At 43.4% G+C, this 21,426-nt stretch overlaps 1 protein-coding gene across 20 annotated transcripts in view; it reads right to left on the bottom strand.

The window, feature by feature from the left end:
- heph (polypyrimidine tract-binding protein 1 heph) overlaps nucleotides 1-21,426 on the bottom strand; it is a gene marked incomplete at its 3' end in the record, with an annotated part of 317,749 nt that overhangs the window by 9,165 nt on the left and 287,158 nt on the right. For 19 of the 20 annotated variants that reach the window (XM_086967904.1, XM_022831472.1, XM_022831482.1 and 16 more), the window contains 3 exon segments: nucleotides 578-947; nucleotides 1,470-1,804; nucleotides 6,586-6,663. In XM_086967904.1, the coding sequence (XP_086824030.1) occupies nucleotides 578-947; nucleotides 1,470-1,804; nucleotides 6,586-6,663 (783 nt within the window). 20 annotated transcript variants of the gene reach the window in all.

Below are 21,426 nucleotides of genomic sequence, written 5' to 3'. Positions count from 1 at the left end.
TCTTTGGACCACCCGAAAGCTTGGACTAGTCTTTCTTTCCATAACGGCTTTCATGACGGCTACAGTAACAATTTAATTATTAACTTCAAGTATATATCGCGTTTCAGTACTGTTATGCCTACAACGAGAATACTACGGCATCTAGAAAAAGACCAATTTGTTATGGATACGGTAGGTGCTATGCAACAAAGTCATGTTGTTGCCGATGTATTATCCTACGATACCATAACATTCACGATGATAAGAGTCCTGCCAAGCATGTTAACAAGGACCCTGCAAGTATTGCGGCCTTTACATATTTCACTAACAGTGCTTAATATTAAGTCATTAATAGTTATCATACATAGACTTAGTTTCAGGTCTGAATTAGCCAGGTTTCAAGTTGTTACACGTGTTTAGCTAAGCATCCGTTCAGACAGCCGACTCGGTCCAGCGCGAAACAAAATGTAAGTCTGCAAACCATCTCAAGGGTCACTAGTTTTAATAGGTAAACCGTTACCAGTGCACCATGACGAGGAGAAAAGTCTGCTACTATCATTACGGCAATTCATTCTCCATTTTTTTTTTTTGTCCTTACATTATGAAGAAGTTCCAGTGAAACGGGGTAGACTTGGTTTTCAATCATTGCCCTCAAGACGGTATTTCCGGTTCCGACGGCATTATGCGTCGGACTGAGATCTCCGGCGATATCTCCATTTGTGCGCGGTGAAAGACCGTGCTGTTGTTGGAGTCCCATGAGCGCTTGTGCAGCTGCCAGCGCCACCTGAGTTGAGTTCAATAACATTGAGTTCCCTACGCTATTGTCATTCACCTTCAGCTCGCGGTGGTTCGAGTGCTGCGCATAGATCGTGCGTCCACGAAGTTGAGATGAAGTCTTGCCAAAGTACTCAACCATTTGAGCTGCCGAAGCCTCGGATTCCATTTCGAGGAACGCCTGATTTTTGCCCCTGTTGAAACAATAACGCAGAACAAAAAGCAGCGAAGCTCATACTTTAGAATAAGAAATTAAAACATAACAATATATTGGGATGATAGTACATTCATCTTCTATGCTTATGGCATGGTTTATGATTTGAAACGAACTCTGAAGTAGATCAGAGGAATGAAACTGTCCAGCAAAACAATCTCCTATAATTAATCACATACAAGTTCTATTCAATTCTTTAGGTAGCTCCTTCGTACTCTTACAATTTACATTTACCATAATTACTACTTGCAATAATAGCAACGACTAACAAAAATAATAAACATCACACTGCACAACCCTAAGTGTAGTAATAATATATTTTTTTGAACTTTAAATCCGGTGTTGGCGCCGTTAAGCACTGTTGCTTCAGGTTTCGTAAAGCAAAAAAACTGGGCTGTCCCGGATTTGAACCTAAGCCCCACCTCACGTGTCCGTACTAACTAATAACACGTTATTACTGCACCGTCACTAGTCTCTAATGTAGTACCCTAATATTAGTAACCTCAGCTGAAGAATGTTCGTGATTTTGCCGAAAGGAATTCCAAGCTGGAGGATCTCCGTGTCCGTGGCATCGTTTGGTACATTACGGAGGTGCACCACTCTTGACGCGTGCGGCGGCGAGGTGGCTGGAGATCCGGCTCCGGCCGTGGTCTGCGCAGGCGATGTGGCCTGGACGCCGCTACCGTTGTTATTATTGTTGAGATTTGTACTCGATGTGTTATTAACGGAAGCATTAGTGGTGTTCGTGTTGTTATTAGCTGTGGTCGTATTGTTATTATTGGCTGTGACGAGATTGTTGTTGTTGTTATTCTGCGCTGCGGCCTTCTCCATTCGAATCTGCAATGAACGACAGAGATATGAACAGGTCAGAGAACGTTGCCATATCAAAGCGAACAATCAAGGAGCTAAAAAGAGGACGAAGTACAAACGCTCGTTATCAATTATTGTCATAACTTTGAAAAAAAAAGCAAAATCGTAAAAAATCAGTAAACGAAAAGAAATGTAATAATAATTATGCTCTGCACGTCGATTCGAACAAGGATATATTGAATGTAGAAATCGTATTGAATGGGGCCGAGCTTACCGACTGGAATTATTCAGTCGTCAAATTTCTAGACAAGGGTTATGAAAATGTATTGTATTGGAATGAAAGCTACAAATTATATTTCGGATATCCGTTCCTCTGTCGGATGCAAAATATCAGCAGATTTACGCAAGACGATTCTTCCTTGAATTCTGCAAGCTCGTTTAGTCAAACGTTGTCGTAGTCTGATGTCATAAGCGAATTGTGTTGGCTCCCTACGTAGATTAGAAGATCTTCGGCACTTTTATCCACTTGTATATCAAACTCGAAGGAAGCGATTGGCTGTGCCACTGTCCGACTTCGGGTATGAAAATGCCCGTTCGATACCCTATCACACGCCACAAGCTGATTTCATATAATATAAATATTCACTTAAAAATAACGATGGCCTACTATCGTCCCTTACCAGATCACATAAGTCGTGCTATGGTTTATGTTGTGTTTGATTAGCCACATGAACAACCGATATAAGCCCAATCAACATTCTCACCCGACACCTATGTCCCAACCGAAAGATCGATCGAGATACCTGAACTTGTCCGCGTCATCTTCTGAAAACTCAATGGGAGCACCCACTAATGCTCCCATTGAAACATCCTTTTAAACTTACAAATAACCCTCAGTCATCCACGAACTTGGACCCAGCACAATCATTGATGCTGCCGCCTCCGCCGCTGTGCCATCCACGAGCAGAAGTACCATTTATTGCGCTTGTGGTACTTACTGGTGAGTACCGACTTTTTTGTTTCAGCGGCTGCTTCCGAACGCCTTCTGCACGTACTGGGCTGTCTGGTCATTTGTTTGTACACAAAGCAGAACGAAGCCCTCTTTCCATCTTCCATTCTTAGGGTGCGCAAAAGAAGCACCACTACGTAGTACATAAACAACTAGATGGCGCCGGGGGCCGTAGCAGCGTCATCATCAACGACACCAGCGACAAGAGCAAAAACTGGCAAACTGGCTCTGCGTCGTGTTGAGCGCTGCGTCGCTCGTCAGTTGTGTACAAATGCTGCTAAAGGTATTTATGCAGCCACATCGCATCTGGCGTATGGCATATTGAAAAAATGAGATGCGCTGCGCTTTCTTGTATATAGAGGGAAAAAAAAGTACTAATAGTGTCCTGTGGCAAGAGGTAATTACGCTCCGGACGCATAGTATGACGAGGTTCCATTTGACCTACCATCTATGGCATTAATAACCAACGTACAATCAATTCAACTCGATAGAACACAGGGCGTAACAAACGCAAGCAGATAGCCAAGAAAAAAAACAATGTCTTTATACTGGGAAGGGAAACAAATTGCAATGCACGTCTATGATATGGAACGGCGAATTAATTGTCTACGTGGGATGCAGGCGACGACAACAATTTTGATGTAGAAATGCGAGAAAAATTGATTTGAGAAAGGAACAGCAAGTGGCTCGATATGAGAAGAACTTAGACGACGAATATTGTAAGCGTAGTATCGTCTCGCCACCTCGAATTTTCCGACAGTAGCATAAGCAGTCGCAGCGTCAAGAATATGTACTATTTTCGTCTGTCAACATTGACTCAACGCGTACAAACGTATATATTCGCCAAAGACAAAGTATATTCACCGAGAGCAAGCGGAACACTCACCTCCAATCTTTCAGTCATGCGAACCCACTGCCGAAACACTTTCACATCATACAGGGGCATAAGACCGTGTATACCGGCAGCTAACGATTGGTCGAATGACAAAGCTGATACGAAGCGGAAACTGAAAAAAAAACAGCATAAGCTTCTCTACTTAGAGGTGCGACCACCTCAACCAACCTGCGCAGCTCAGCTCAGCCCAGCCTTGTCTGGTTTTTATTCGAGTCACTGTGTCAGCCGCCACTAACAACGGTGGCAAAGGCAACATTGAGGGTTGCGATGTACACGTTACCGCCCCAGTCACTTCTACTGTTCCACTATTCTACTTGGGTTCTCCGACCCTGTCCCAGGACCTAAATGACAACCGAACCTCTGCCCTGCGGGAGAAAGTCAATCCGAAATTCAGCAGCCCCTAGCATGCCGATGCTACAACTCAGCTATATCTTTCATTTGTTTTTCATATTCTTATCTGCTTGGACCGGCTCTTTTGCTTGTCGTCACCTTTGGCGAACCCGGCGTTCCCGAGCTTACAATTTTCTAACGAATATTTCCTCGGCCGAGTTACGGAAACTAGCTCGCTGCAAGTAAGCTTGATCCTATAAGCTTTATAACCCTTACAGTGCGCAACGAGTACGCAATTTGAGTAGTAAAGGTAAATAAAAGTTTATAGTGACAGCACGCGAATATATTATTCCTCCTACAACAAACAGAAGTGCCGTGAGACTTGAAGGTTTACCTTTGTATAGTAGCCCTAAAATGTTAGGTATATCAAAAAACCAAAGCAATACGATGCAACAGGAACGACGCACAGTTTTCGCTCGCCCTGCATTGAACAGGCTTGTGCTAGCTTTCCTTCGTTTGTGTTTTGTTGCTCCTTGCTTCTTCATTCGCTGGCTTTTCCTATTACTTCAGTATCGGGCATCACAATCCATGAAACGAAAGACATCTGGGTACAGCAGCGACGAGGTTGCCACCATTAGCGACTACGAACCAAAGCTGTGTCCTCTCTTCAATTCCTATCTCGTTGCTGCAATTCGTTTTTTATATCTTTTTCTCTGCGCGGTTTGGCCGTCGGCGACAGCGGTCATTATCGTCTTCGCTTTGGAGCCGGCCGTTCGATGGTTTAGACCCCAGTCGCTTGCTCATTCGGTGGATCTGTTTTTTTGCTTCTCCAGTGTTTTCAGATTAGCCGTCATGATTTACCCTATCCTGCACTCTAGACTAATGCTACAACTTAAGCCCTGCAGCAGGCCGCTTTAGTAGGACCTCTTTGCGAGCTGGCTGTTTTTCCTATCTCCATACTATCAACAGCAGCACGAGCTGCTCGTCCCGAGTTTTTTTCTATGTATCTCGCTGCTGCAAAGAGGCACTAAAGACTTAGTGTGAAATAGTTTGCTCTTTAGGAAAACGAAAGAGAAAAGGTAATACTAAAACAACAACAAAAGTGGTCGTCGTGACGAAAAGAGAAACTTTCCACTTGACTTCCAAACACCAGCGTAGTCGAGGCAGCTTCGGCATCGGGCGAGCTTCAAGGCTACGGGAACGCGCTTCGGCTATAGCAGTAAGCGGAACTAGTAAAGCCAATGTCTTTTAGACGGATCTTACGGCGTCTATCGTCAGCCTAAGCTATGGGACATTGCCAGCTGCTGACTGACCGACCGACCCAGTGGCAAAGGCGGAGGGAATTCTTCACCCTATAGAATTGGAAAAAGGACCGAACAAGAACGAAATAGGCTTATACACACGTTGTTGAACTGTCGGTGCTACGTCTATATGCAGGCAAGAAAACAGTGGTAGCAGCAGACCGCGGGACAGAACCTAGTGGCGACTGCTGTTTGCTATGCGTTACTTCCCTTCCTTCTTAGTTTTCAGTTGAAACAATGTCAACTTTATTTCGCAACCAAGGACAGGCCTCGGGACGATTGACCCTGACCGGAAAAAGGCTCTTCGTCGCAGGAAAACTTGTTTCCAAAGCTACAAATTGCTTTCGCCAACAACATCAACAAGTGTAGCAGCAGCCGGGCAAGAAAACGCTGCTGGGACAAACACAACTTCTATTCTAGTGTACATCATAGGAAAGGTCACACATATAGTTGAGTGTACGTCGTCGACGATCCGCAATTTATCTATTCATGTCTATCTCATCTTCTCCTATTATGTATTTCTACGTGTTGGATGCTGGCGTTACACTAACTTGTAGGGCCCGAGAAGACCCCTGCTTCTATGCTTTACTAAGGCACTAACATTCACTTCCGGTGATAGACGAATAATTAACTACAAATGAATACGCTCATATATACAAAGCTATGTAATCCAAAAAATCTTCTTGTTTTTGACGGAAAAGTTACCGTGGCGTTTTTTTTTCGCCGGCTGGCTCGACTAACTCGTTTTTTAGCTGCCTGCCCCTCTGTAGTTGAGTTTGTGGGTTAGCTTGCGCCGCTACTGTTTACGCTTTTGACTTCGGTGCTGGCAGGCGAAAGTCTGCTTTGTGCCTAAGAAAACAGGAATTAAGTGATATAGGAGCTTCAACTCGGTATGGTCTTCCACTATAGTGTGAAGGTGAATGCGCAGCAAGGTAATTTGTGCTTCTGTTTTTCGTTTCTGCGAAAGAAAACCCAGTCGACAGTGCAAGATCAATTTCCCCCATTGACAGACTCTGCCCACCTCGACAGATCCTTCGGCAACCACGAAGCCAAACGCAAAACCAAGTGGACATACGACAAATGCACTAAAAATTTAATTGAAGCAAAAATACGTACGACGGAATCTGACTTGCTTAGGAAGCCGAATTAGAATAAAATCGTCTGCAAGCGGCAAAGTGACTGACTACTGACGTATTAGGCATTAACAGTGATAACAATAACAAAAATAACGAGTAGACGATGTATAAGTATGAAGCCATTTTTTTTCACGTACCTTTTTAGCATTGTCATTATTGGTGTCGGTCACAGTTCCGATACCGCCGTTCACCGTCAATAATTCATCTGTGCCTCGCTGCAATTTTTAAAAGAGAAAAAACAGAGTGAGACAGACATAACTGACATCTATATATATATATATATATATATCATCTACTAACAAGGGTACTGTATGTAAATTAATAACATTTATGTTAATAAACAAAATATCGGTATATACCTATATCGACTCCTTATGAATTGCCACTATTTTCGTATCTTTCCTGCCCGGAAATAACATTCAGTGCTCGTCGTTATGTACAATGCAATGATTTCCCTGGCTCTTTCGACTACAGTTCATTCAAATATGTATTTGCCCTTTATTAGTAGACGAATGTCGATTTAGAAGTATTCGAGCTCCTATGCCTACTTTCACTGACGATTTTACGCACCCGTTTGTCCACCTAAGGTAGAATTATGTCCAGGTACGCGGACTTCAAAATCTATTACTTTTCTGCATATCGAAATACATCTTATTCCCAAGTTGTTTTTTCAATGGTAATTCGCCAAATTTTTCTCCGTATTGTCGTTATCTAGCTTCTCCTATAACATATTTGACAAGGTGGAAGATATAACTTGGCCTATTAGCCGTAAAAAGGCCGTCCTCTATTGTAGTATCTATCGGTTCAAGCAAACGATTAACCACAAATAGGTGAAGGCTCAGAATAACCAGGTAACAACTAGCAGATTCATTTGGATACCATTACCTTTAACCCATACGTTCGAAAATACACAAATAGGTACATGCTTTGTTTTATAATTAGGATCATTCATAATTAAGGACATTTCACGGTGTAGAATAAGTACCAACGTCCCCTGACTACTGAGCGGGGGGTGTTGCAAGCGAAATATTACAATGTAAACCTAAATGTACTTTGGTAAACCAACATGTTAGTGTCGTTGTTACGGCACGTACGATATTCCTTAATATTTGTTTATGTCTTTAAGGCTTTTCCTATTCAGATGAAATATCTCAATAATCTTCCGTTCAGCGCGTGTCTTGTGGAGATTTCATACATGTACCTTCGAAAATGGATATGTTCGTGGAAACTAGTTGCGTATTCAACAGTCAAACTATATACATCAATTTCTAAAGATAAATATAGCATAAAGACGCATGAGTGACGGCTGAGTCTTTTAAAGCAACAAGCTTTAGACGTGGCAAAACTTCATATGACCACTATTTGTCGGTTTCGACTAATATTAGTTGCTCCCTGTCTCTTTGTTGTTGTTGTGCCTTCTTGTTCATACAAGAAACGCCATAAAAAAGAAGTCGTTATGCTGACGTTTCTGTGTTTCGTTCGTCAATCTACTTTATTACAGCTGATATCTACCTGCTCAAATCGGTCAGAAGAGACTTGATGATCGTCGTTTTTGATAAACGATCTCATCATCTGAATACAGACTATCGTTTGCATGGCTAACCGAACCCTTACAACGAAGCTTTACCTATCCGGTGCAAGAATCAAACATTCGAATAAAGCGTGACCTGTAAACAACCTGTTTTACACAGCTTGTCCATACCCGGTCAAATGACTAGGATTTCTGATCCCTGTTTGGTTGCAGATGCATAGCGCCTGATAAGGAATAGGTTCTTGTACTACCATAATGTTACTATAGTTTGCCGTCATAAACGAGGGCTTCTTGTATGGCTGGGGCAAATTTCTTAGCGGAAGTCGTCATCGATTCGAATATGTTTTCTGCCTAAAATATATTCTCTTGAAATACGCTTTTTGATGAAACGTTCAATTTTCTGCATATTTCCATAACGATTTTTACAGAACATGTAATAACCGCTATTACCTTGTATTCATTGCATGTATACGTTTTATACATGCTTTTATCAAGTAATTCTTATTACATCACTAGAGGTATTACCGCATTAATAAGAGGCTTTCGGCAGACATAGTGGTTAGCTTCGTCCCACCCATGTTCCATAAGTAGATATACGTACAAAAATACATCAGTATACATTGAGGAAAACATCGACGGCCTAGCATTCGGCTAATCCAACTTAAACAAAATTCAAAAAGGTGTGTCACAATCAGCTTAATCGCTCAAGTAAAGAAGAACTTCCAGTTCAACTTTTGTGAAATTTCTCCAAGTTTTAACCTAATATCACATGGTTAACGTAAACCGTATATGGTCAAAAAGTGCTATTATCAAATTGTTATGCAGATAATACGATAGAGGTACACTAGCTAGACGGCAATGGTCTGGCGCGAGCTGGACAAGTTCAAAAAATTTGCACATAAAAAAAAAAATTGTAAAATCTCATTACGTGAGTGACATAGATGGTTAGTTGATCCTGAAAAATGCCCCGTGAAATATGCCCACTTAATCTTTTAGGTTTGCCGACTCCCAAGTACAAGAATAAAATACTTTTTTTTTTTTTTTTTTTTCTATGTCGCGGTTAAAAAAACAAAGTATTTCACCAAACGACATTTGGCATTGTCATCGTCGTCGTCGTCGTCGTCGTCGTCGTCGTCGTCGTCGTGGTCGTCGCCACCGTTGACCAGCCAATCGTTCTTTACTATCACTGTATTTCCGTACTGGCACTAAAGCATTATGAATGCTTTCGAAGCTATCAACTTCGCTCTGAAAACTGTCGAACGCTCTCCGTGGCGCAAAACGAATTTTTCGTTACGTCACCGAAAAGTATTACTCATACGTGTACTTTTATCATGATGATTGTTAGTTCTGTACAAGTGCCAGCGTCAGTTCGCCAAAAACGGCACAGCGTCGATTTGAAAGCTGACCAGCAGACAATTGAAGTGCTCTTCTAACTAGTAGCTGTCTTCAGTAGTTGCTAAGGTAGCTAGCCACCACTGGTCGGCTACAACCTTTTAGTCAGCATTACGAAAAGGCCTGCCTGCAACATTGCTTCGCTGGTTGGAGATACGAACCGAATTCCCTTTATCTGAGTCCAGGGAGGGATTGGGTACGAAAGTTAGCTTCTAATTGTATCGTGGTTAGTTGCGTGAACCGCAGCTGCAATGAGTGGCCCTGTACCCGCTCCACAGGGAGTGATTGCTCTTGTCGGTGACTTTCATGTATGAAACGAATCGCTCGATCGGCTTAATAATCATCGAGTCCACCGTTGGTGGCGTTCTGAAATCGATCTGAAGATGCAGCACACTGCTACTGTTCCTGCAGCCATACGTGGAGGTAGCTCACATGTAAGCAGGCCGTTTGCGCGCACGTGACAATCGTAATGCCGCTGCTAATTTTTAGACAGGTCTTTTCATAACAGATCCGGCGAGTGAGCGAAACGCAGCAGGAACATAATACAAGTGATGAAGGAGCTAAAGGTTGTATGTAGAATGATAAAAAAATGGCCAACCGCTGCCGACTTTCAATCGATTTAGAACATGCTATTGCTTCAAGATTGATTCCGGTGAGCTGTTCTCATGCATTCATCCACTAGATATTGGCGCGAACGTCCATTGCCAACGATCTCGTATAAAATAGTATAAGCGCTTCTGAGACGATCTGACATTTGTGGCTGTCTTGCCTAGCTTGGCAGCTAGAGAAAATTGCAAAGGAGTGCGTTCCTCTCGAACTGCTGAAACGCCCGCAGTACTACAATATAGCGCTGTTTAATCTTCGGATTTATAGATTGCAATTCAATAAATAGAAGAAGAAGAAACAAAACATCAAGAGATTACCAAATAATTCAACCCATACGCGGATGTGTATACATATATATATATATATATATATATATATATATAGCCCACTGTACATCGTCATGTGCGCAGATTTGTACCTAGAATTCGTACTTGGTACGCCCTGTAACCATCACAACATATTCGATGCGTAACGCAAACCGTCATATCGCCGTCGAGACGAATACCGGCCCAGGCCGCCGCACATACAGACAACCAGGCTAGAATAATGCAATTTTACAGAGCAAATATCCTTTAGTGAAACCAGTTGCGGATATATAAACAAGCCATGATTTACGTTACAGCTCTTCGCTGCGGCTGTCACTTACTGACCGAATAGGGCCACATCACCCGTCCTTTCAGTGCACCAGATTTTTCCCTTATTAGGCATAGTGCACGTTCACACGTTTTTCACCGAAGTACATTCAAGCGCTGAAATATCAGACCCGCATGTGAGAGCCGATTTTACGATATAGACACAGTTGTCAGTGATGATTTGAGGCAATTAATGGCTAATTGTTGCCGGGCTTCAGGGATTGACCTCATTTAGCGATAGCTTACGGCCCACTCCTGGTTACAGAGGGACAGCGATAACTCCAAAAACACAGTACTGTCCTACTGCGCCGTACGTTGCTGTGTCTACGAAAATGACATCGACCGTTAGCACTTAGGCCACTGGCGTGAGTTGGCTCGTCTGGTGGGTGCGGGCGTCTTTTACCGACGACAGCACCGTCCTACATGAGATTTCGTGGTGACTAGCAGTATCTATATAATAACCCTCAAAAATAAGCCTGTTGGGACTTCTTTTTGGCCTTGTAATTTTAGGGCCTACAGCTCGACTACATTTGCTCTCTCGCTATCTACTCTAAAACTTGACGCCTCTACCGCCTAAATGGGCATGTGCTATTAGACCAGCATTAGCTGTCGACGGGACTGAGATCAACAAAGACGCGTTGTTTTTTTTCTTAGCTTAGGTCCGACCAACATTTGCGCCTGTTGTAGCTGACGACCTGGCTGGTTTCGTTCATTGCATACCTTTTTCTCTCATACTGTACGTAATATTCATAATGAAATATATTGCTATCGATTTCTCATAGCAGCACGGCGAGCCATATCAAAAGAGCCAGTCACTAGCGCCACCACTAGCCACTAGTGTTATCTAGTCGTTAAACAAGCGTCGTTCATAGACACTGCCAGCATCCATGGTTTACGTCGATAGTTTTGCTAATTCTGGACGGCAAGCGATATGAACCGTTTTATCCCGCGTTAGTTCTTATGGGCCCGCTTTTAATGGGATAAGGACCAGGCCAAACCAGAAATCGTTATGCAACACGGGATTTATAGCAACGTTCTGTCGAGGCCTTTCTACGTGATTCGCGGTTTTCCGGTCGACCAGCGATGAAGGGCTTCGTTTGGATCGACAGCGCCGCCATTGCTGTTCAGTTTGTTTTGATGCTCATTAGACTATGTGATCTTGACAAGTTCCTCACATGCATGCATATTTCCCCTCTGCCATGTCCCCAGTATCACGCATAATACTTAGTGTATATTGGCGGAGTTACATAGCCCCCTCTCTCTCTCTCTCTCTCTCTCTCTCGAAGAAACCAAAGGGCGCCTGGCTGCCGCCGACGCACACTATCATCAGTTTCGTGATTTAATAGCTATCTTTCCGGTAGAATTCTTTAGGGTGGAAAATGATTACAGGGAATGAAAGTTGGATGGAAATAAACTGAATGTAACCAAATGGTAATCTTGAATGGAATCAGGAATTAAGCCTTGGGGCCTCGAACGTTTCTGCTGCTCCGAACTCGCATGCTCCGATGTGTAACTTTTAATGTAGTCTGCTCTGTTGGTGGACCTCGTGACGAGCTCGGACAATCGAAGGTTGTTGTGAAGGAAGAGAAGCTATTATTTAAATAGACGTTCTCAGAAGCGTTCACGTTTCTCTACGACTAGCCATAACAGTTACATCAGAAATAACGACAAAATACATTTAGCATTCTTTAACAATACGATTCTATGTACGCCAACAGACGCCTTTGAACATATCGACACAGCCAATGGCTTAACGTGGTTGGATCTTATTAACTTATTCGCTGTCAACTTCACTTATCGCCATTTTCTATATTCGAATAATTAAATTTGCAACAACCGGCCATAGACATAATGTCCTTTGATCGCCTTTATACCACATAGTACTACATTGCCATTTTATATTATAATATCTTATAACAGTATACAACTTGTGGTCACCGCATCATACACAAGGCGTGAATCGCCCCAGCGCCCCCCGCCTTCTGCCTTGTCCTTTCATGCCAGTTAACGAGACGCGGTTGGCCGGCGGAACTGACCACATCCAATTTGTATCTGGGCTTTGCAATCGCAATGGTGCGGACGACAAAATCTCCATCGGTTGCATCGGCACAGGCCATAATCTCGGCTGTGCTGGGCTGGCCTGACGGCAGCAGCGCTAGTGGCTCCATGTTTTGGCAACCGGCTGCAAAAGCCACTAAACGCAATAGAACGGATCGGATTCAACAAGCTACTACCATGTGGCTGAGGCCACGTCAGCAGGGCTGCTGCTTCGTGCTGCCATCGCCGCTGTTTCGCAAAGAAACCAGCTAACGACAGCTTACGCGCTATTGGTGTTTGGGCCGCTGCGCTCCATTGGTACCACAGTAGAACCAGTTTTCCAAGGACGCGCGCAACTAACGCTCAGGCAGAACGACGGAAAGCGTATCATCACGTATGGAGACTAGACGAAATGATTGTTCCCGCTATACTTGTTAGTGCTTCAGTATGCTCAGCGCGAGGCCGATTGTATGGCCTTACACCTAGCAGTGGCTTAATTACCGACGGAATCAAGAGGTACACAAATTATCTGTGACGATGGTAATAGACGGATATTTGGATAATATCACTAGCAATCTGATAGACATTCGAACTGCGCAGGGGTTAACTACAAAAAGAAAATGATACTCGAGTATCGAGATGTGGCTGTGTAGAAAAAAGTCTAAATAGGCCTGCTTATGCTCCGAAACCCGCCTGAAAGTTTGAAGGTCGACATTAGGAACGATCAGAGGTTTACGACAACAACCTTAGCGACATAAGAAAAAGCAAATGAGAACTTTTGGACAGAAAAGTCACCGGCGGTAATTCAAGGTCAGAAATGATGCTTGATGGTTCGGATGACGGCCTACTATCAATTGGGCATGTTCCGTTGACGGATACGGAGAATTTTGAAATCCCATGATATTCGCTATTAGATTATACGTTCAACGTAACCGTTGTAATTACTCATATCTTCAAGTGGTCCATTGCAGTGTGACGTACAGATAGACTTCTGCCATTTTTCCCTATCTTTACTGACACCATTAATGAAGGGACTGACGCCAAACGTATGTAATCTACAGTAATCCAGTACCAATTAAGTATCTAACATGAAGCGAAACTGACAATGCTATCTACCCGCATGGAGGGTAGAAATGGTAGAATTGATAAAATCGTATATACGGATTTGTAAATGATCGATTGATGGAACCTGCATGTAATGATATAATCAATAAAGTGCTTTAAAAATCGGCACTAAACTAGATTAGCAACGAAAGCTGGAGTCCTATAAATAGTCCTATAAAATAGAGACTGTGTGCACATGTGTGTGTATAAATATATACCAAAGACAGAAGTGAATGGGATTTTTGGAAGGTAGCCTTAGGCTAACGAAAAAATTACTGCGAACCTCATGCCTTAAATAATTATTTTTTTTTGTTTAAAAAACAAAACGTCATCCGTCTCATTTCACCTGATTCCGCGCACAGAACGAAAACAGACCAACCTGAACACTGACGTTGACTTTAATTCTTACATATGTGAGGCGTAAGCACTAATGAAATATTTCCTCGTAATAGTCTCGATCCAAAGACAACTACAACAGGAATACTCAAACAGAAAGTACTTAAATTTTATCAGTTATGAATATGTTGTAAAATTAAGCTATCCTGCAATAAGATTCTGCATTAGACGTAAATAACAAATACACGTTTAAAAAAGCGGCAGCCATTCCCAGTGTTCCCTACGATGCTCAATAAAGTGAGGCTCTGTGGGACATGGAAAAACTCAATGGTTCGAGTTCAACTTCAGAGTTCGAGGAACAACACATCGACTTCGAAGAGCGCGAAAAGCGACGCTCGTGTAAAGGGCACGAGTTCATTATACGACCAACGCAGAACTTCACTCAGTTGTAATTCCGCCAGCTGCATCTGCTAACCCCGAGCACTCCATCCTAGTGTCTGGCCATTTGTCATTTACGCACATATCATACACAAGACAGCGGTATAAACATTTTATAAATCCGGTACTCGACCCTGGCGTTCATTGAAAAGGGCAAAATTAAAAATAACGAAGTCTTTTGCGAAAAACTCGCCTCTTGCCGATCACGCGTAATCAAACCATCAATCATAAGCGTAACAAATAAATCTATCGCGATGTATTGCATCCGTGAGGCCACGGCTCATTTTTGCGTACTCATTCACTCAACATAACCGAGCGGACTTAGTAACTACCGCAGGGAGAAAAGTTCCATCCATACGTGTTTATCCCTGCGATGCCTTCAATATCCGGACGACGCGCCGTCTACCGTGAAAAAACGGAAAAACAAACTGCACGGACTCACAAGACTTTACTATCTGACTATGAGTTCGCCCCTTGCTACTAGACTATGTAAGGCGGATGTCGAGACACCAGATAAAACATTGTATATCGTGATGCGTCGGACCCTTGATCTTGGTTTGCCCTATGTTTTGATTAATTCGTGATTCATCACTTGCCTCAGTAGTTACCAAGCGCGTAGTTGGTATTTTAGTATAAGATCATATATTATTAACTTCCATATTTAACATACCTGTATATTTAGAAGTAAATTTTTACATAACATGAGTATCATGTTTGTGTCGACAGCATAGGGATGCTCTGCCAGAAACTTGTTGCCCGTAATTCAGTGTAACCTTTATCATTCAAAAAAAGCGGCGTGTTAAATGAAGAGTTCCCATAAAGGCCTCTTTGTCGTTCAGTGCTTTGTCAAGTATCGTCATGACAGATCCAGTTCTCCATACGCAGCCCGTTGATATAGGAAACACAAACGAATCTCGAGGCATTTAGTGCGATTCGCACAAGGCTTGCAATAAACAGAAGAAAAGGTAATCCTGCAACACTTCAGAGGTAAATATCCTTTGGAAACACCTTTTCACGCTATGAAAGCAGGCCTTATTTAGAAGAAGAGTCAGCCGCGTGGTCACCTCGTGCGTTGTATTAGATGGCGCCAATCATTTAAACAGTTCGTTTATATGAGGAAATATTTACCTTCTTATTTAATTAGCCCTTCGTTAACCCTTCACATATAGTCCTTATTTATTGACGTGGCTCGTCAATATTAGAATATATCTTACGAACAATGACATAGCAGCGGCTAATATAGATATCTAAGATTTTATAGAAGTAATACCAGTGGTTCGCAACGAAATGCAGAGTTGTGAGCCTTGCGGCTAAACGCTTATACGTTTACAGATTCAATGGTACGGGAGACTTCTGGAAAGCCCGCTATTTTTTATTATTTTCTTTTAATCTTGTACTCTTCAAAATTAAATGAGGCCTAATTACAAGCCTAGGGGGTCACTCAGGTGGTAAGCTTTACCAATTCTGGTCCCCCCTCTGAAAGGTCCATGCTATAGATCTATTTTCGCATATTAGAAATGTGACAACGGTGTAAACAAACGCCTAAAAATGTTCTTTATATAAAAACTGTTTTTTAAGGAACTACTATTTATTGCAACAGTAAACGTATACTGAAGGATGTAAAACAGTTAACATACAATCGAAACAAATTTTTATTCGCCGTTCTTCTTGGAGTTTTCTATTTAACTCTTTTTGTTTATTTCCTGTAAAGGTCTATGTAAGTGGTATCAATAAAAAGGACACAGGGATTCGTACGCTCGAAATAAAAGGCTTTAGGTAAGTGGACGTGCAAAGAGCTTTTTCGCCTTTTAGGAAAATTCATACACCAGACGGCTCTGCTTGTCAATCTATTCAAAAACCTCAAGTCCCGACAAAGTATATAAGTGTTATTAGACATGCATCTATGTGTCGAAAATGTATTCACGACCGAATTTTCTTGCCCGCGTATGCTGAACTCGATCGAGCCGAACGTTCATACTACACTTACGCTCTATGACAGAGAAAAGCTCGATACTATGGCTGTTGTGGCCAGATTGCGCCTGCTTGATTGACGAGCCTTTTGCACGCCAAGTTTGCAAGGTAAATTCTGCAGACCATAGAGCTTCTCAAAGTAACATAATATCTAAGTTGCATTTTTATGGCCAAAGGTATTCACCAGCTTTGATTAAATTGGGTTTAATAAGCCATGCGTATAAATCTACTACATGCGTAAGACGATCCTAGCGTCTCTTATGAAAGCGCTTTGTCTAGCAAGCAGTGGCTCAGAGTGTATGCTGTTAATTCAGTCCCAGAACTGAGACTTGCTGCATGGCCGTTTCCCTCCCGTGCTGTACTAACGTCGTCATTATCATTGTTAGCTACTGTCGATAGTCCGTTCGCTAGTTGGAAGTTCCACCGGCGTGGGAAGCGATACCTTTCGTGTCATTGGCACGCTACACTGCTGGCAAGGAAGCGATGTCCGCGGGTCGGCACAAGGGGGGTAAGGGACATACATACAAGTCGAAAAGCATCTAGGAAAATCCCTCATGATAACACGGCCAGAAACAATGTCCTTCGTTCAAACTCCGCTATTCGCTGCCACTTAGAAAACGCATAGTTATATGACAGGTTTAAGTCTGATCGTGAACGAGTTCGCGTAGGCTGTGCCCCATCGAAGTAGGCCACCGTGCAAACAGAACGATGGAGCAATGTTGTAACGTAAAACAGAATCTTTGCTATTCGTTTTGCCCCCAGCGGAAAAAGCCAGCTACGGTTACAGCGCTCTTGTCTGGTACGCTTTGGTTTGTGTCGCAATGCCTTGCCTCTTTTTTGGTCTGTCCTAGCCTAGGCCTAGAGTCAAAGCACAACAAACTAGAAATGACTGATTACGCCATTATTCGGAGGCAGTGGTGACCGCTGCGGCAGTGGCACCAGCAGCGACACTGAGTCCAAATCGGAGCCCAGCAACAAAAGCCGCGGCGGTGGGCAGCTGCCGTCCCGTTGTGTAATGGACGACCCCACTGCATTGGCATGTCAAGAAGTCCCGTAGACGACCAAATCCGTCTATTACAGGCGATTGCGTCCAATTGTGGCAGCAAGCAATATATTATCAACTTAGATATAGAACGCCATTGACTTACCGTTCGCTACTGCGGCGAAGGCGATGACAACGACGTCGCTAATGGTTGAAATTACATGGGCTTGTTACCCCGATAAGGAAAAGTCGAAATGAAAAGAAGTTTTGAAACACCCTGAAGCAACTGAAGACGATGAGTCCTTAGCCGATAGTCACATGCAGTACCATTTGTACTTGGTAGTGAGGAACCTTTAAGTTTTCTACGTTCGATTCTCCAAGAAACCAACAATAGTGAGAATCTTGATAAAAAAAAAAACGAAGCAAGATTCATGAAATACAAGTAATCGTAATTAATTTTGATTTTGATATTATTTTCCGTTAGGTTCTGGTTGCGTCCGTTGAGTTCGATGGTCAGCAGTCGTAAGACTACGTTACGAAAGCCTAATATAATATAGACACTTACCAATAGCGGTTGCGAAGCACTAGGGCTATGTGGAAGGTTATTAAGACAAGTTTACCATATTTGCATTTTCCGATACTTATTTGCAAGTAAACTAATGCTATGCATTCTGTATTATTAACAGTTTGTCTCAGCTATTCTCAACGATGCGACTCATACTTTCGTACAATTACTTTTTTCAGTAACGCTGCAAGCTCGCCGTAAGCCCATTACATTGATATTGGTTGGCATCGCGCCTTCGGGTCCTTCTTGCACCGTATGTGCTTTATTCCCATTTCGTGAAGTCCACCGCAGACAGACTCGGTCATCGTAATGCGACTCAGTGTAGCGACGTATCGATGTAATCGCAACGGCTTTAGATAGAGCTATTGTGGCATCAGCGAACCTGTTGCTTAGTCATCGGCAACAGCAGCGGCTGTAGGCAAGATAGTTAGTGCGTAATACTTAACACGGATAGCTGCCATGTTGTGCCAGCGAAGAGTTACAGTGAAGGCAGACAATTGAGAGTTCGTGACTCTACGCGGAAAGCCTTATTAAGACCTTGCTATCAGTGGTCGAGTTCCAACTGACGCTACGCGATTCTTACTCGGCAAGTTAACAAAAACCCAGCCTCCATAGCTGGCACGGTGTCTATGACTCTGCACGTCTGCGCGGCCGCCGCCGCCGTTTACGCCGATCATACACTCGTGCTCGTTCCTTTGCCTCCATACCTTCTACAGTCGATTGCTCAGTGCTGCTCTGCTCAGGCACCGTCGGAAGAACCATTGTTCAGTATTCGCGTCCTGTAATTAGACAGTTTATGACGGCTAGATTGCGTATAGCATATCCATAAAGGTCACCGCTGTACCACTAAGCCACTATTTCGGGCCGTTAGTCGCGACCTCAACAACAGTGCGCGACGTCGGGTATGGCGACGCATTGATGAGCTGCTGGGTGTTCCGTAGTCCTTACGTAGGCAACAAGACAAACAAGCCGACAGATAGACTCGCGCAAGCCGTTTCATCATTTTACCAAAATAAATGCTATACGGCCATACGGCAATACGGCTGCAGGGCCCTGCATCAGTTATTTGAGTAAAAAAAAAACTATATATTGTTAGGTCATATTCGATTATGTTCGATGTTTTTCGTTGTGCTTAGCACTCGAAGCCGACGGCCGTTAACACTGTCCGTAATTATAAAACGGTTTGTACCCGTCGTACCTGGTCGTTTTACCCATCATGAAGGGTGAACGCCGACATTAGCATATACATTATAAGGTCGATAGGGGCAAGCAGATATGCTATCGGATGCACAGAGGGAGCCGAAAGGCCGCTGTCCATCGTAGAGGCGAAGCTTATCATACGCTTTCACTTTATTCTATATTGTTAACTCTCGATTATTACCATGGCCTTTATCGATATGATAAGAGTGATCATCTGCCGGGTCTGAGATCAGTTATTATCAGCTTTACACCTACACGCACACCTCGTCGCTCTGACAAGAGTAACGTTGATGGTCATCATGATTACTAAAGTTTATTCATTTTCCATCCGTCCATTGTGTGTCTCTGTCTACACTTACATCAACGATGAAAACCGGTACTATTCTACTATCCTATCAATGAATGTTATGCTTGCAATGAAAGTCAAGTTGACACACACAAAGTAGATAAAGCAGGAGAACAACAAACTACAGCAAGTTACACCGCTCATGCTAGCACGCCTAAGCAGTGCTTTCAGCCATTCCGAATGGCTGAAGTCATAATAGATACACAATAGCCTTGACGTGACTGACTATTTGCAAGTCCAAAACATGAACGCTTTTCCATAACAACAGCTAGCCCAAGCCAACGCCGCGTAATAAAACAGTCAATCCATGCTCGATGCTTCTGACGTCCACGATTTGCCACACAGCATTAGCAACAACTAACAATTACCTGTCTGTCACACTGGCAAGCAACGAATTTCGTTGCTACATGGTCGCTTCGTCATCGTCCCATACAATAGCTGGAAACGGCCAAGTAAAAGACAGAAAGATGAACGCTCGAGGGGGCGCCACCTACTGATCTGCAGGCTAGCTAAACACACCAACAGGCGTTCCATCCCGACTCTGGATCTGAGTACCCAAAATAGTTTTCCAAGACATTTAATTCTGTCCTATCTTACCGCATTAGCTGGCCATTGAACCAGTATTTGGACTGCGTCATGACTGCTGTCACATCGACGTCTACCTATTATACCTGTTCATAGAAGAAACACGAAGTGTCAACAAGATTTGCGGAGCAACCGTTTGCCGTTTGAATTGCGTCCTCGTGTATCCCATTTATCGTTTTTGTCATCCATCTGTGGGCGTACGGTTTACATTTCCCGACCAGCAGTTGCAGCTTGAATCGTTGGGTACTACACCTCACGCTGACCGCTGTTAGCATTAACTGTGTTGGCAGTACTAAGCAGGCTCCTGTACTCGAGTCCAGCCTGGGATCTAGCTCGAGACTAGTTGCATAGCGATATAGCGCAGCCAGCATGTCGCTGCCCTGTATTCCGACGCGAACCTTTACTGCAGCCAATCTTCTGTTGGCTCTTTTTTTAACGAGCGACATGACGCACGGGATGACAGTCATCATCGCGCGTTCTGCGAATCTGGTGCTGTTAATAACTATGTAAAGCCAAGGTGCGTCTCTTCGCGACTGCTGTCCACTCCGTCGAAGAATAGCGGCCAACCAGAAAGTCACGGTCCACGACCTCGGACTAGTTGGGCGCTTAGGCTAAATGGCGTGAATCACACCCATGTTATTACAGGATGCTTGCGAGCCGCGAAAGAGAATTGCAGTTTGCTATACTAAGCGGACGATTGGATCGCTACTCGTTGTGGCCATCCGCTTTTCTCGGACGCTCGCTTTAACAACGTTACGAAATCGCTTTCACAGATGTTAGCAAACGGGCTGGTGCCCACGAGCGCCGCGCCGGAAGGAACCTTACGCAATTGTCTAATTGTTCACATGGCGGTTGAACTGTTCCAGCTACTCCTATTGCACTCATCAGTAACAACAATGGTGACGATAACTCTACGTTTGTATTTTATCTATAGCAACACATAAGTGATACCAGAAAGAGACGTTTGCCTCGGGGCAAGATGAATACTCCAAAAACCCATTATGTATCAATTCGCAAATCTGGGGTGTTACTCGACACCCGGCCGTCATCGACGGAAAACTATTAACGGCATTTTTGATGTCCACTGCGCGCTGTGTATATCGTGCATAACGCTCATCACCATAACGATAGCTAATGGAAGCAGGGGCTTCATGCCTCGAGTCTATCTACTGTCACCCGTCACCCGTTAGATAACTAGCAATCTGCTCCTATATTCTGTTTAACTGGTTTTTCTTTGCTCGTTACTTTCTACC

This window comes from Varroa jacobsoni, unplaced genomic scaffold (genome assembly GCF_002532875.2).
Source record: "Varroa jacobsoni isolate VJ856 unplaced genomic scaffold, vjacob_1.0 scaffold_332, whole genome shotgun sequence".
Classification (NCBI taxonomy): Eukaryota; Metazoa; Arthropoda; class Arachnida; order Mesostigmata; family Varroidae; genus Varroa; species Varroa jacobsoni.
This window is presented reverse-complemented; position numbering and strand designations above follow the sequence as displayed.